Genomic DNA, 18,128 nt, shown 5'->3' with positions numbered 1-18,128 from the left:
TGCCTACCGTGTACCAAGTACCATGGGGGATACTGGGCATATAGAAACAGAAATCATGAACCCGAATTTTCAAGAGATGTCTCAATAAAATGGTGTGACAAATGAGTAAAAACATGATTGGAAGGGTCATGTCTTCCAACCTAGAGGGAGCTTAAAGATAAAGGAAGACCTGTGAACAGGTACATATTTTAGATGAGCATTATACTTTCGGGAAACTGCAGGGAATGAGTATGTCTGGATAGCCGGCTTTGTATGAAATGGTGGTTGACCTGATATACTATGCTAAGGAGTTTGGATTTTCCTATGAAGGCAGTGGGTAGTCACTGGATAGTTTTAAGTAAGGAAGTGACATGATTATATTTATTCTTGGAAAAATTAGTGCTGGAAGTGTAGAGAATGCACTTAAAAGGGACACAGTGAAAAGGGAGAAGTCTACTGAGATGTTTTAGGAAAGGAATTGTAAGGGAGTGAACTAAGGTTTACTCTTTAACAGGAGTTAAAGAGGAAAGAATGAATTAGAGACACATTGAGGGGGTAAAAATCACTAGAACCTAGTGATAATTTTGATCTGAGGCAAGGAGGAGTTGTGTGGGATATATCCAAGGTTTCGGGTTGGGAGATCTGGGTCAATGGGGATGCCAAGAATGAGTGCCCTTTCCTCACTCTGTTAGTTGAATGGCCCTCGGCAAGTTATATGAACTAGCTGTGTCTCAGTACCCTTATCTCCAAGGTAGAAATAATAATAGTACATATTTCATAGAGGTTTTAAAAAATTAAATGAGTTAATATTTATTAAAGTGCTTGAACAATGTTGAGTATACAGTAAACTTTATACAGTGGTTTGTTAAGTACCCAGACTCATAAATCTCAAGGTTAGATTTCAATGAAAGATGCAAGTGATAATACCTAAAGGGCAGGTAGATTTATGAATAAAGAAACCAATGAGAAGGGTCTGTGCTAAATGTACATATTTGAGGATCATCAGCTCAAATGTGAAATTAAAGATGTGAATAAAATTGGCCAAACAGATTTTGTGGATAGAAATTTTGAGGAGCACCGGTCTTTGAAGGGTGGTAGAGGAAGCTGAGTTCAGGAACAAGAATGGAAAAAAAAAAAAAACAAACAGTTATATAGGTGGAAAGAAGATGAAATGACAAGAAAATAATATCTTGAAACAAAGAAGGCAATTTACAAGAGGAAGTGGTCAGTGATATGAGATACAGTGGAAATGACAAAGAAAATAGAAGAGAAAATTGACCATCTTATTCCAGCTTTTTGTTTTTTATAATGGCTTATAAATATAGTTTTGACACAAATTGTTACTTTTCATGTAAAACAAATAAAAATGCAACATTTACTCCTTCAGGAGCAATAACTTTTCATAAGCTCAATACCATTTATCTATTCTTTAACAACTTTATTTTTTGGCTTTAGTATAGCCTGAGGTGTCATTGAACATATTGAATTTCATGGTTGAAAATGAATAGTTGTCCATATTGAGTCATGGCATCAAAACTTTATGGGATTGCTTTCATGAATAACTGATTTTCTTTTGGATGGTGAAATGAAATGGATAAACAGATACTAAGGAGAAAATAATTCCTCTGATATGGTGATTTTCCAAAGTTTCCTTTGTAGATTTGTCCCTTCCTCCTTTATCTCCTCCCCACCTCCCTCTTTCATTGAATGCCAACTCAGAGCCAGGCGTTCTTTCTGGCATTTGAATATTCCACAGTGAACAAGACGTTCAGTAGTGAACAATTCCTGCTTGCATTATTTTATTGGGGGAAACAGACAAATAGTAAAATAAATGAGGAAGATAAGTTTAGATAGCAATACATTCTCTGAAAGAAACTAAACAGGAACATTAATTAATGAGAGATCCAGGTTGGATGTTGGCAACCATATGTTAGATAGTTAGTAAAGACCTTTCTAACAAGTCAATGTGACATCAGACTGTAGAGACAAGAAAAAGCTAGACCTGCAAAGATTTGAACAAGAGCATTTCAGGCTGAGGGAGAGTTAGTGCAAAGGTCCCGAGGGAGAAATGTGCTTTGTGTAGTAGTTGTGAGGCAGAAAGGCAGCCCCTGTAGTTGGAGAATCATAAATAGTAGTGAGTTTATAGTGAACATCATGAGTTTCATGGGCCAGATTTTATATAGAGTGTTGCTTTCTAAAGCATTAAAGAACAAAATGAGTCCAAATTATGCTGAGAATTGCTACTTATTGATAGTCTCTTGAGTATGGCTTTAATAAGACAGAAATTAGCTTCATAAATATGGAAGTTCCAGAGACATGAATTATGATTTTAGTTTAGTAACTCATTGTACAATTTCTGGAAAATACCCCAATAGTAGATTCGTAACTGTGATGTTGCAAATCTCTGTGATTGTTTGAAACATCTGTCTCGTTTTATTGGTAAGGAAACTGAAATCCAGAGAGATTATTGATTTGTTTCAAGGTCTCAGAGCTGACAAAAAACAAGACCAGGACAAGTGGCTATTTTAGCTATCTTAAATATCGTCCTTCAAGCTTTTGCCCAAGGACTACCTTTACTATTTAATGGCAAAAATCACAATTACTTTTGCACCAATCTAATATGAAGGCTCTCTTGTCTCCATGCGGTAAATTTCAGCGTACCTTTCCTTCTGGTCCATGCTTCTCATTCATGTTGCCATTATTGCATTCAGTGGTGACATGAATAGCATTAGTGTCTATCTCTATTAAATAATTAATTAGTGTCTTATCTCCAGTAAATGATAGACTTCATCAGAACATTTTATAACCCTAGTACCTACTGCATTGTAGAATTCTGATAATATGCTGTTATGACTAATAATCTATACACAAGTGAATGGGCATATTTAGGTTTGTCTTTCAGCTCACTGCCTTTTTCTTGGAAAACATTCAATCTCCTTAGACTTAAATGTCTATATCTGTGAGGAAGAAATTATGGTGTTAATGTTTAGATGACTACAATATATTTATCCCCTATGCGAAAGGAAAAAAGGAGGTATAAAATCAAATTGAAAACGTTGGTGTCTTGTAGGAATTCAAAGTATTTTCATTTTTACAATCTGTTAGAACAGGAAAACCGACTTAAAAATGTCCCCAACTCAAAGCTTGTTCAATAAACACTTGTTTGTTGATTTAAATGTTTTTTTAAAACATATAAAAGCTTTGCCCATGAATAGCTGTCTGAGTCCATTCCTTTCATCAGTGTCTCCTCTTATATGAGACATTGTGCCCATGCTTTAACAAACGTGTTCCTTGTTGTTTTAGATATCAATGCTGTTAACTTGTTATTGACTCAAACATTCAACTCAATAAAGACTGTTTTAATCTTGTACTTTTAAAACTGCGAATGAAAAATCTTCTTTTAATACTTTTTAGGAAGACTTCAGAGACGGGTTACCAATAATAATACATTTATATTAATTATTAAAATAATATAAATGTATCATTTAAATAATATAAAATAATAATAAATTTATATACTTTTATAAAGTTTTTTTGTATTGTAAAAATGCATTTGTGAGACAAATATTCTGATGGATATTTACAGCTTAATAGAACCCTCCTTGATCCCTAAGTCAACAAGATATGCCCCAACCATTGCCATCCCTGGGGACACAGCAGTTCATTGTTCCTTTGGCCTGTCACAACCAGGTCACATGATGCATTATCTAGTTGCTCAGTAATTATACTAGGCACTTGGCTTTTATCCTAAAACTTGTCACATATTGTTTTTCAGGGTCAGTGATGGGTATTTGTCAGTCCTGTCTCACATTTGTAGCCAGGAGCCTAAGGTCATCATTAGCACATGCCTTTGATTGTCAGGAAATGAAGTACTAGGTATATGGAAGTTTCTTTCATTGCTTCCATGATTGGGACTTTCTCAATCCTAAAGAAGAAGAAAAATCCATACACAGTTTATTGCCTTTCAAACTGACAGTTCTGTAAGGCTCATTGGATGATTAAGTAATAACAAGGAGACAAACCTGAGAAAAGTGTAGATTAAAACATATCCTCCAGCTTAAAGCCACAATACCCAGTAGTCAGACCCATTGAGCAGCCAGAGAGAATCTTGTATGTGATGTTCATTTAAAAAAAATATGAAGTTAAAAAGTATGTCCTCCTTCAAATTTAACTATGATTAGAAAAAGACACAAATACCCACGCATGCAATGTGTAAAATATAAGTGTACATAGATATCTGCAAAATAGATGGTTTGTTCAGTTTATTTAGATGGACAGTTCCCTAATCAAACTAACAGTTGCTTGATAAAATAAAAAGGTGACACAAAAGGGATGTGACTTTTAAAGCTGTTACTTATTTAGCCGTAGGAGCAAAAGTGTAAAAGCTTTGCCCCTTAGAGGTACAGGAAACGCTAAAACTCATTTCCGTGCTTGGAGAGTCCCTAATAAGGCTGGCAGCCAACAGTTAAATAATACTTATTTCAAAATGATATTAGGAATAGAAAGATCTGTTTATTTTCTGATGGATATTAGTTCTCTCATAACATCACATTATCCTTAAATCTGTGTGTGTGTGTGTGTGTGTGTGTGTGTGTATTTTTAATATATTTTTTAAGCCAAACGCTAATACAAATAAAGATTCTTCTGTCGTATTGGGACATCAGTCTTTACTAAAGGCATTTGCAGTAATCATCTTTCCTATTTTAATAATTTTTAAATCAGTCTTTCTTAAACTGTACTTTTGACTTATGAATCCATATAACAGTAATATAATATTTCTTAGGAATTTATTTAGTTATTAAAATAATTAATCAAATAATAAATTTATTATAAAATATTTAATTTTGCATACAAACAGAATAATTTTAAGAAAACTAGTGAATAAATTAATGAATGAATGATTTGTTTTTTTAGTTAGAAAACTTACAGGAATGTTTCAGTTTAAGGTAAACTTTGTGTTTTCTGAAGTTCCTTGGGCTGGACATTGAAATAAGTAGTCACTTAATATTTTTGCTTTGAAATGTCTAGTGTCTAGCTAGTACTTTAGGAATTAGATATTACTTGCTAGGAAGAACTTGCCTTATTTTTTTAAGTTTTCAAATTTAAAGGTTAATTTTGAATAACTGTGATACCTCCATGGTTACTATTACTATCTTTTTTACAACTATTATTAATACTGCTAAAAGCCAATATTTTTTAAAAACATGTATCATATACAGACACTGTGCCCTGTACTATTAGCATGGACTAAATCATTTAACCCTCACAAAAAATGGATGCTATTATTGTGCCTATTTTATCATTGAGGAAACTGAGGCTTAAAGAAATGAGGTAATTTGCTCAACCTTATGGAAGAAGTTTTAAGAATTTTTGTACATTTTGCAAGTAGTGAATGAATCACATATTTTCACATTTATTTTAATATTCCATTATTGATAAGTTGAGAGGCCTCATTAAAAATGAAAATTTGTCAGCTTGAATAAAATCACTGTATGAGGGGTTGGACATTGTCATTTGATAATGCCTACTGATTTTTATAACCAATTTTTATCTTACTGGACTGCAAGCCCCATTCTACCCTACATTTATTTTCAGATGGAATCAGTTCTATTGGGGAGGAATGTTTTAGGAATAAGCGGGTCAAATATACACTGCGAATTAAAAGCTACTTCAGAAAAAAATGTGTGCTGCAATTTACTTGGTTCAGTGCTATTTACCGGCTTGGGTTTATATGATAGTAAGAAGGTTCTAGAGGCTCTGGTCTGGAGAAAATCGCTATTGCAGGGCATGAGAAAAATAGTTATGCTTTGGGTAGAAGTTCAACTTCCAAAGTCATCACCATTTAACCCACTTCTGAGGACAAGGGAAAAATGTACAAAATTTATTTTTGGGGTAATTTATTTATCTTTCATGTGCAGTCAAGGTATTTATAGAGTTTTAAGATTAACTCAGATAAAAAATACAAATTATATAAAAATACAATTTTTGCTTTGGAGTCAGTGAATAGCACCTGGAAAATAGTATATTCAGAAGATGTGACTAAAATTTTGGCCAGTTTCCCCTCTTTTGATCAACAAAACTCATTGAAGAGTATTCTTGGAACATAGTCATTTAATATATTTTTATTAATTGTGGAAAATGACACACATATACAACAAATTTTATAAAATAAAAAATATATGCTTAGTTAAACATTATAAATCCAGTCTACTGGATATGTAGTGAGATCTCATTCTTGTTTTAATTTTTATTTCTTTTTTATGATATGATTGAGCATAGTAGAATGTATTTATTATTTATTTGAGAGTATCTTGTTTTGTAAAATAGCTGTTCTCTTACTCTTTTTTAATGATGAATGTACCTGTTTTATATTTATTTACCGAAGTTACTTATATATTTTGGAATGTATCTTTTGTCGGTTATATGTAGTACAAATATCTTTTCCCACTCTGTGGCTTGCTTTTTTACTTTCTTTTTTCTTTTTTTTAATTCCTTTGAGATGGAGTCTCGCTCTGTCACCAGACTGGAGTGCAGTGTGGCGCGATCTTGGCTCACTGCAACCTCCACGACAGGGATTCAAGCTATTCTCCTGCCTCAGCCTCTTGATTAGCTGGGACTACAGGTGTGTGGCACCATGCCCAGCTAATTTTTGTATTTTTAGTAGAGACAAGGTTTCACCATGTTGGCCAGGATGGTCTAGATCTCTTGACCTTGTGATCCGCCTGCCTCGGCCTCCCAAAGTGTTGGGATTAAAGGCATGAGCCACCACATCCAGCTGCTTTTTTACTTTCTTAATGGTATTCTTTGATAATTGGAAAAATTAATATAGCTTACTTTTGAAATTTTTTTGTTACGAATTATAAATTTTGATGGAACTATGGTCAGAAAACAAATGCTGTATAATTCCAATTTTTAAAAATTTGCTAAACTGCTTTATCATATGATCAATTTTTAAAAATGTTTTGTGCATGCTTTAAAAGGATGTACATTCTTTGTGGGTCTAGTTTTCCATCTATGCCTGTTATGTCAAATATGCAAATTGCATTATTCAAAACTGCTGTATCATTACTGTATTTTTTTTTTTAACAACAGTTGTGTTGGCTTTACAACAAGTGTTATAGGTATATCCATTTGTCCTTGTAGTCCTGTTGATTTTTGCAGTATATATTTTTAAGCTATAATAGTAGGTACATAAATGCTTAAAAGTTGTAATTTACTGGTGAAGTTAGTCTTTTATTACTATGGGGTATTTCTCTTTATTCCAATTGTTTTCTCCAGGAGGGTTGGTAAAAATTACCAAGTTAAACATTTCTGGAATAAAATATCTTCAGATAAACTCTGCTGGGAGTACATAGTTTCTTCTTGCGCTCACTGAGAGAAGGAGGCAATCAGGTAAATGGCCCTTACAATATAGTTTTAGAAGTACTGTGGTAAAACATGGCATTCTGTGATAGCCCTTAGAAGGTCACTTAGCCCAGACTTAGTTGACAAGGCCCTTTCCAGAAGAGATGGCATCTGAACTGGGTTTGAGAGTATGTAAGAGTTGGCTGTGACAAAAACAGGAATGAAGGCAGAGAGCGGCAGAAGCAAGGGAGTATACGGTTGCTTGGGGACTTGTACATTTCAGCTATTAAGTATGTCAAAAAGTCTGGGAAGAAAGGAAGGAGTTTAAAATGGACAAAAATATTTCTAATTGTTTGCTATTTCAAGGTGTTTTTAAATGTTGCCAATTATAAATAAGTAACACTGATGTGGAGAACTTTGGGCATTATTCTTTGCCCTTGTCCCTTACAAGTTCTTTAGGACAAGTTGCTTGAAGTAGAATTACTTTAGCAAGGGGTACAGAACATTTTACACACAAAAGGGGGCATCTAATTCAAGATCATAGAAGGCTTTCAGGAATAAATTATGGTAGAACCAAGTTGTACGGGATGAATCAAAGTTAGTTAAGATGAAGGTAAAACATGTAAACGCTGGGAAATCTCATGAGCACAGAGGAGAGTGAGTTGAGGGAAGGGTAAATAATTTCTTATGGGTTGGCTTGGTACAAGGTCTGGTAAGTCATGTTGATAGAGTGGGCTTAAGTGCAAACTAGGATTATACTTGATTCCATCAAAGAGCTTTAGTTAATAAAATAAGGAAATGTCCTTTTTTCTTATTCTTACCTTTTGAAGTTCCTGGAACCCATTTGTACCATATTCCCCAAATAATTATAATGATTCTCTTTCATATGCCAGAACTCATTTTCTTCCATCTCACGTGATTTTAGCATCTGGAACACATTGTTTCCCCTTCACTGCCCACCATTATACAAAGTAATGTCTGCTTCCCTTTACTTCTTTTCTGTTCCTCCATATCCACATGTCCTAGGATGGTACTTATTAAGTCTAAGGCCCAACTTCGCCATTTAAGAGTTATGTGATTCCTGACAAGCTACTTAACCTCTCTTTGCCTCAGTTTCCTCATCAGAACCTCAACTGTATTCGTCATAAAATTGTGAGAATTAAATCGTGCATGTGGAAACATCCGGAATGTCTTTGCAGCACAATGACAATTATATTCCTGCCCATTATGAATACATAAATTTGCCCAGATTTAATATGCCTCTTGCTATAGTTTAGAGAAGCTTTACAAAGGTAAACCAAGGAGGAGCTGCATATCCTTAGCATCTTCTGTCTCAGAAGTGGCTACCCTCATTTAGGGGCAAAGCCCATGCTGGAGAGAGCACCTCACCTTTCTTTGATTGCTAGATTTGTGAAGAAAATGAGGATCTCAGCCTTTAAACCTTTCCGTTTATCAGCTTTTACACATTCAAGAAGCATTTTTCCTTCTCTTAGGTCACCTTTGCCTTCTTTCTACTTAGTCCCTATTCTCCATCTTTCTTTTTCCCTCAGTTACAAAAAGGAAGCCAAATTCTGGCCATTGCAGATACCAAAAGATCACAGCAGGCTAACTAATTTTGCCCAGACTTTCTGCGAAAGCTCCACATGTGCTGCAGTGTTGGGTTGCATAATTGATTTAATCTCTAATTTTAGAGGAACGCTGAACTCTTTTTGTAGGACTCTGCATATGTTTCTCTAGGGCAAAAACTGTCCTACTTTTTTTCTCTCTGGTATCTCTTTAGTGCTAGGCCATTTTTTTTCCCCCAAAGACTCTAAACTACCCTCCGTGAAATAAATGAAATCACAGTTGGAAAACAGCTTACTGGACAGACTTGTAACGCAAGATAACAGCTACGCTATACACATTTACTGAACATTTTCATCCTCCCCTGCTTCCCTTCTTTCTGCTCTAGCACATCTTTATTTTCACTAAGATGATGCATCAGGCTCTCAGCTGAGGAGTTTCATTACCTACACAGAGGAGCAACACATCTTTGCATATTATTGGAAATACATAGGCTTGCTCACCCACTGACCTACTATATGCCTCTAGGCAGATTTACTTACCTCTCTGAATCTTGCTTTCAGCAGAGTACTGGAATAATGGCAGTGAAGGCTGAACTATAAAGATAGGTATGTAGCAAGCTTCAGACTTACCTGTGCCTTTTGGCTAACCAGGTATATAGGAAGTGTCAGCTAGAGGGGATGATTTTATGTTGCTCGAAAGACCAGCAACTAAGATGAAAACCAGGCAATTGTAAATTTGCTAGTTATTTCACATTGTATTTAACAATATCATTTTTGGTTATCTTTTCGGGAATTTATAAACTGGGAAGACGCATTTGATAGCCGGTGGTTTTTATGAATCTGTCTGATTTGGTATGTAATTTGGGGATTACCTTCCCAACAGTTATTTCTTTTTCTTTTTTTTTTTTTCTTTTTTGAGACAGAGTCTCGCTCTGTCGCCCAGGCTGGAGTGCAGTGGCGTGATCTCAGCTCACTGCAAGCTCCGCCTTCCGGGTTCACGCCATTCTCCTGCCTCAGCCTCGCGAGTAGCTGGGACTACAGGCGCCCGCCACCTCGCCCGGCTAATTTTTTGTATTTTTAGTAGAGAGGGGGTTTCACCGTGTTAGTCAGAATGGTCTCGATCTCCTGACTTCGCGATCCGCCCGCCTCGGCCTCCCAAAATGCTGGGATTACAGGCATGAGCCACCGTGCCTGGACCAGTTATTTCTTAAAAACCTGACTTTAATAACTTTAATATTTTTGTACTCCAAGACATGTTTTCCAAAGAGACTAACCTTCCTTAGGTCCATAGTCACTAACGCTATTTTGACAAATTCCCTGAACAATTATCTTACCGTAGAAGTATGAATTTTCATACCAAACTCCACTGTTAACATCAATAAAATAAGGTCAGAAACAATTCCAACTGCTGTCTGAGTATCACAGCCTTATGTCTTTATGAGTCTTTATGCTGCTAAAAGAATTTAGTTTTAGAAAATAACCTCTTATTTGTTAAATAAACACTTAGCATAAACAGATCTTTGTTAAAATAGATTCTATTACTTAATAGTTGGATCAATTTAGACAAGTCCCTTAACCTTAAAGCTCTTTATGTGCAAATTTTTAAAACTGGGATAATAATTATACTGACTTCTCAGGTTTGTTGTGAGGAGTAAATGTTAAGATGCATATAAAGAAATTTGAAGTTTATCTAGCCATAGACAGTGTATCAGGCAGGTTTGCCATAATAATGGTGTGTAACAAATAATCCCCAAATCTCAGTGGTTTGCATCAAGAAATATTTATGTTAGACTTGGTTGGACTTGGCTCCATCTTGTGTGTTCTATTCAGTTTTGCTCTTTATGTCTCTTCATTCAGATACCAGAGGCTATTTAAGGAATTTTCCATTCATGGTAGAGAACAACATGGAAAGAAATCTGGTAAAAAACAAAATAAAACAAAACAAAACAACTTGCCAAGTCCCTTGAAGCATCAACTGAGAACTGATATTCCTATCACTTTCACACAAATTTCACTGGCCAAAGCAAGTCATATAACCAGGATAAATATTAGTTGGTCAGGAAAGTTTACGCTGCCTTAATAAAGAAAGAAGAGTGAATATCTGGTGAATAATACATGAGTCTCCTTCAGAGACGTTTAGTGAATCTTTTGTTTTTCCTATTCTTATTTCATTTACATAATCACTGACTCCTCCATATAGTCTATTTTACAGTATCTACATTGCATTCTTGAAATTATAGATGTACCATATGACCCAGCCATCCCATTACTGGGTATATACCCAAAGGATTATAAATCATGCTGCTATAAAGACACATGCACACGTATGTTCATTGTGGCACTATTCACAATAGCAAAGACTTGGAATCAACCCAAATGTCCATCAGTGACAGACTGGATTAAGAAAATGTGGCACATATACACCATGGAATACTATGCAGCCATAAAAAAGGATGAGTTTGTGTCCTTTGTAGGGACATGGATGCAGCTGGAAACCATCATTCTTAGCAAACTATCACAAGAACAGAAAACCAACACCGCATGTTCTCACTCATAGGTGGGAACTGAACAATGAGATCACTTGGACTCGGGAAGGGGGACATCACACACCGGGGCCTATTATGGGGAGGGGAGAGGGGGGAGGGATTGCATTGGGAGTTATACCTGATGTAAATGATGAGTAGTTGGGTGCTGACGAGTTGATGGGTGCAGCACAGCAACATGGCACAAGTATACATATGTAACAAACCTGCACGTTATGCACATGTACCCTAGAACTTAAAGTATAATAATAATAAAAAATAAAAAAATAAATAAAAAAAAATAAGCTAATTAATGACTTCAGCAGGACACAGAGGATTTTTACCAGGTTATACTTCCCTGTGATAGTATTTTAAATAATATGGAGCATCTTGCACATATTATAGAGCTATCAGGCTTGCAATTCTTTAGAGAAAAAATATATGAACAGGCTTCCCCAGAAGGACTGCCTAGTGAAATGGAGTATCTCTTTGTTAAATATGCATAGCTAAGCTATTTAGTAGAACTTAATGTAGTATTAATATTTTAAATATTGCATATCAATGTGTGTCTCCAAAAGTATGTATAGGTGTATATATTATGTATATGTGCTATTGTAAAAACTCAAAACAATAAATGAGTGAACTATCACTGATTGAAAAAAAAAAAGAAATTATACCTCAATTTCTCCCTTTCTTTCTTTTAATTTCAAATTAATTTGAATGATATACTTTTCTTTGTAAACAGGTACTTTAGAAAATCCCTTAGAAAAGGAACAAAAGCTTCTGATTTTCCTTAGAGCCTCAGAGGGAGTCTTTTGTGATCGTTTGAATGGAATTCATATTGACCCAGGAACAATTGGTAAGAGTATAATATAGTTTTCATTAAAAATAAAATGCCTGTGTGTGTATTGTGTGTTTGTATCTTATAGAGAAATACTATTCATAGAACATATGCTAAATTCGAAACACTCTTTTAGGTAATTTATATTTATTATTTTACTTACCAGCTCTCTTGTGAGCAGTGTCCATTTTAGAGATGTCAAAACTAAGAACTCAGAGATGATGAACGACATGCAGAAAGCCACACAGCTTTATAGTGTCAGCATTTGGAATTAAGATTCAGATTAGTCAGACACTAAAATTTTGACTGAGTCAGTATTATCAACTATAAATACTACTCTATTATTGATACATTTATACAACTGATCTATACATTAATAAGAAACATTCACTGTTGACAATTTCTTTATTTGTTATTGCCACAATATCAAATCCTATTTTAAATTGATCTATGTAAAAGTACAGAAACTGGGACTGGGCTTGTATAACCATATGTATGTATCCCCAACCAACTCAGTTTTGAGGAATAAGAGAATGTTCACCAGATTCTAAGTATTTTCCCACTTTTTCTATATGGGCATTACTAATTTTATAAGTAAAGAGGGATAACTCTTGGCATGAAGCAATTTTCTTCAAGAATGTTCATTTTTTTTAGTTATTTTTCCCTCACTTATATAATAGTTGAAATAAGTTCACTATACTTTATTACTCTTTTAGATATTTTATTGTCACATAGCTTAAATATGTTATTATAATATAATAATCTTAATCCAAATGCTGACACTATAAAGCTGTGTGGTTATTATAATATAATAACGTACTTAAGCTGTGTGACAATACAATATCTAAAAGAGTAATAAATATGTTATTATATTTAAGCTATGTGACAGTTTAATATCTAAAAGAATAATAAAGTATAGTGAACTTATTTCAACTATTATATAAATGAGAAAAAAATTAAAAGAAAAAAATACGAGCATTCTTAAAGAAAATTGGTTGTTAATTTCCTTGGATTCTCCTTTAGATGCATTGCTGTGTTGGAGGTTTTCAAGTAAACCATTTTACCTTGTGGAAAAAGAGCAAGGATCATCATTTCTGAGGTTTCTGAACACTATGAGATATAAATTTAATATTCATTAGCAGTCAGTGGCTCCCTCTCTGGGTCTCAGTAACTCAATAGAGTGGAGACAAAAATGTTAAGATAGTATGAAGTTTGTTAACTTAGTTCCATAATATACAATCATTGTCATATAATACTTTGATAGCACTTTATAGTTTCCAAAGGGTTTTTTTCCATGCATGCTATTTATTTTTTCTTTCTAACAATAAGAGGTTCAAGAATGTTCTAATTTTTCCAAGTTGACAGACTAGATGGATTATTATAAGAACATTTGATCTCCTTTTGCCTGTGGTATCCACTCTTTTCTGTAGTGTGATAATACTGGAACAAACTTTCTGTTAGGACTATCCACAGATGTCTGCTCTGATCCCTGATCCGGGCCGTATGGTCAAACTAGTGTCTTTGAAATTTTCTTCGATACTAAATTGAAATAAAGAATGAAGTATTTCTTTCACTGCATGCTCAAATTTTTGTAGTATCATAAGTAGATGAAAAATTTTAATCGTATTAAATCATTTATAATCTTCTTGAAACAACTAAGAAATTGTGTCATTTTACAGTAAACTTTGATGATTGGAAATGACCAAGAAATCTACTTTTCTGGTCAATTGAATTTTCTGGATAATTCAAATTTAAGGACATGAACTGCTTTTTGTTGTAAACGTTTTGGTTGGAAATCTCTTTAAATTACTTCAGAATCCTTCTAAGCCTAGCTTACTTAGCCTGTAGTGAAAAAAGATGGATTTTTGTTTTGGGTGATGATGTCTTATGAAATACATAAATACTATTATGAAAGATTGGTTTCAGGACACATCCTGAAAATGGGGTTCTTTTTATATCCATTTATCCTGATTTAGTTTTATTATCTTCTGACATTTTCATAGTTGATATGTAGGGGAAAAGATACGGATGTTGATATGAACAGTTGGTTAAATTCTAATTAACTGGGATTTTTTTTCGGTCCATATCAGATGAAAACCCAAGGCATATTATTTGTACCTTAGTGATTTCCTGCTTCTTTTATTTCTATGATTTCTGATGAAAACTGTAAAAATTTTAAATTGGTGACTTGCAATAAAATAGTGTGCACCAATCCAGGGATATATAGACAATACATTTGGAAGCAGGAATAAAATATTAGAACTTCTATTCAAATATATATTAGTATATTCATATATGTGTATATTTTTTATCTAAATATAAATATCTGAATTATGTAAATAAAATAAATATACATGTGCTTAGAGTACACGATCACATGTTTTTTCTTTTACTGGTGAGTTTCATGGTCAAAACATTTTTCAACCACTAGAATATGAGGAATTATGGTTGAAAATGGCAATAAAATATGTAAGAGGAAAGACATGAAAAAATAAAACTGGGCTATATCAAGCACGTTCCTGGTAAGACTTTAATTTATGAGTCTGAAATAAATTGCATTTTGAAACAAAGGACTTAGAAATCTCTCCCTTGATATGAGACAAAATATTAAGTCCAGCCACTAAACATAAAGCTAATAGCTCCAAAACTCTATCCTAAGGAAATAAAATTAACCATGCTTCTGGAGAACCTAGTATATAACAAAAAATACCAAAACTGGTTAACTTCCAAAAGAACTGCAAATGGTTTGGAGTCACATCAAGAGTGGAAAGGAGTACCTCTTCAACTTTAGTCATTAGAGTGGTCTGCTTCCCACCTTTTAGATTATTATGATGTGGTGTAGCATTCTTTTTTCTATAGCATTTGAGAGAATAAGTTTCATAGCCATGTGAGATATATCTTAGTATTGTAAAATAGAGCATTTAGATAATGCTTTTGATAATATGGAACCTTCATATAGAGATTCTATATCCCATGTTTTGCACAACAGCCTATAGAATGACTTTTACTTACCTGACTTTAATTCCTCTGAAGGATTTTTCTATCCAACTGTTACTCCTTTTATTTTCAGGGGTTTATGGGAAAGTTCAGCTTTACAGTGCTTATTCTAAGAACTCCTGGACACATCTTGGAGCTGATATTGCCTCAGGAAATGAGAGGTAAGGAATGAGAGTAACTTAGGGCTTTTGCTTGGTGGTTGTTTAGGTTGCTTCTGCTTGAGATTTTGTTACAATATGAAATTGAATTTTAGGTTAAGCATTATAATTAAAGGATGAGTAAGTAGAAAAAGAAGCGATTATAGGGAATTTAAAAAATATCTCTATAGCCTAATAGAAGGACAACAAAACATGCAAAAGGTAGTAGAGGAACATAGTTTATTCCCGGAGAAAATTTTAGATAATACATAATTATTGCTGTCCATAAAATCTTAAAATACATGAATTCCATGAGATAAGAGGTGAAGTATGAGGTGAGAATACTATGTCTAAGCTGAAAAGATAGCTCATTAAGATATAGACAGAAATAAAACAGGAGGGAGAAGAAACATATGAAGTATATTGTGAAATTTAATAATGCATTGAAGGCAGTAAAGGATAGAATCATTGCTGCCTCAAACTGCAGGGGTAAAATGAAGAACAAACTGATGGAGACCTATTCGAACACAGAAGATCAGACTAGGAAATGAAAATGACAAAAGATAAAGTACTAGAAATAGAGATCAGAAAACTAAAAGCTATCTATGGGTAATATGTCCTTTTTAATAAGAACTCAGAATAACTACAACAGAAAGAATAACGAAAACTATAACTGAAATACACATAGAAAACATGAGAATAGTTACATTTTATTAGAAAAGATTAATATAAAGGACAGTGATTGCTTCATTACATCATCTTCATAGTATAAGAAAAATAGAGTGAACAAAAAATAAAGGAAAGGAACATCAAGCTTTCTAGCCTTAGCATTCACCTCTATACCATCACATGTGGGAAGATCATGATGCCACATCTATAAATGTTTAAGGAAAAAAAGATATTGCGACCAAAGAATTGGACACACTGCTAAGACGCACATGTGAAAAATGGAAGAAAATTCAGTGTTCAAATAAAGAGATTAAACTAAATTGAAAATTCGGGAACAGAAATAAAATTTGAGAATAATATAAATAACTAAGAAGCACTGAAATAATTTAAATATTATAGTGTAACTATGGTTATTAAAACAAATTCCTTTTTTTTTTTTTTTTTTTTTGAGACGCAGTGTCACTCTATTGCCCAGGATGGAGTGCAATGGTGCAATCTTGGCTCATTGCAATCTCTGCCTCCTGGGTTCAAGCGATTTTCCTGCCTCAGCCTCCCAAGTAGCTGGGATTACAGGCACACACCACCATGCCAGGCTAATTTTTGTATTTTTAGTAGAGATGTTTTACCATGTCAGTCAGGCTGATCTTGAACTCCTGACCTCAGGTGATCCACCCATCTTGGCCTCCCAAAGGCCTGGGATTGCAGGAATGAGCCACCACGTCCAACCTAAAACAAATTCTAATAATTGTTCTTGTAAAAGAAATAACATAACATTTGAAAAGTTAATGTATTAGTTAGGGTTCTGTTTATACAAAAAATACATAATCAGTAGGTTATGTGCTTGTGTGTGTGTGTATGTGTGTATCCTACCTGTTATATGTATATAAATTATACAATAGATATAATAGATATTAATATACATGCATTTATATATAAAGAGATATATTTCAAGGAATAGATTTACACAATTATGGGAGTTGGAGAGTTTGAAATTTGTAAGCAGGCCAGCACGTTGCAAAGTACGGAAGAACTGATTTGCAGTCTTAAGGCAGAATTTATTCTTCCCAAAGGAAATCTCAGTTTTGCTTTTAAGGCCTTCCAACTCATTGATGAGGCCCACCCACATTATTGGGTGGCCTAATCTCCTTAAACTCAACTGACTGTGTTAACCACATTGACAAAATACCTTCACAGTAACACCTAGATTAGTGTTTGATTGATTAACTGTGTATAATAGTTTAGCAAATATGACATATAAACGAATCTTCACCATTCAAAATTATCAGATAAAAATCTGGAACTATAACCATAGGAGGTAAATATGAGTTAATTTGTTTTATTAGAATTTTGAATATTATATATACTTTCCAAATCACCAGAGGGGAAAAAATGAAAGAAACCATAAAATAGATAGTAAATTAAAAAAAAAAAGAAGAAAATGAAATGGTAAAAGAATAAAAGCAACAAAAAGATATATTTAAAAAAACAGAAATAAGAAAGTAAGAATACATTTACCAGCTACAAAACAAAATATTTGTGAAAAATAATGCTATGTAGAAAAATTGGGTTAAAAGTCAAAATGTAATTATAACTTTTTTTTACCAGAGGAAAACTTAAAACCAATTAGGAGAAATTTAAAGTTAAATATTGAATAAGAATAAATCATTGACATCTAAAATAAAGTAAAGGAGCCTCAAAATTATTAACAAAACATGTAAAAATCAAAATAAATGTTTCAATTGGTTAAATAATTATGCTTTACATTAGTAAAGACTTCAATCATAGCGAGACCCTAACAGTCAGAAAAGTTTTACAGCAGATAAATACAATATAGAAATATAAAGCTAATCTCTAGGAAATATAAGGTGAAATTGACAGAAACAAAAATCACAATCCAAGATATTTATTTACCTCTTTCAGTTCCAAATCTTTTAATTAGGTTAAAAAAGGTAAAGAAAATATGAAGAACATGAGTAATATAATAAAAGAAATTTAATTTATATATCAAACTACTCCTTTACCTAAAAAAATATATATCCATAATTACAACCTTAATAAATTTTAATGATAGTGT

At 33.5% G+C, this 18,128-nt stretch overlaps 1 protein-coding gene across 1 annotated transcript in view; it reads left to right on the top strand.

The window, feature by feature from the left end:
* PKHD1 (PKHD1, fibrocystin/polyductin) overlaps positions 1-18,128 on the top strand; it is a 469,778-nt gene that overhangs the window by 304,863 nt on the left and 146,787 nt on the right. Inside the window, 2 exon segments of the mRNA XM_025382975.1 lie at positions 12,156-12,269; positions 15,322-15,409. Of these exon segments, the coding sequence (XP_025238760.1) occupies positions 12,156-12,269; positions 15,322-15,409 (202 nt within the window).

This window comes from Theropithecus gelada, chromosome 4 (genome assembly GCF_003255815.1).
Source record: "Theropithecus gelada isolate Dixy chromosome 4, Tgel_1.0, whole genome shotgun sequence".
Lineage (NCBI taxonomy): Eukaryota > Metazoa > Chordata > Mammalia > Primates > Cercopithecidae > Theropithecus > Theropithecus gelada.
This window is presented reverse-complemented; position numbering and strand designations above follow the sequence as displayed.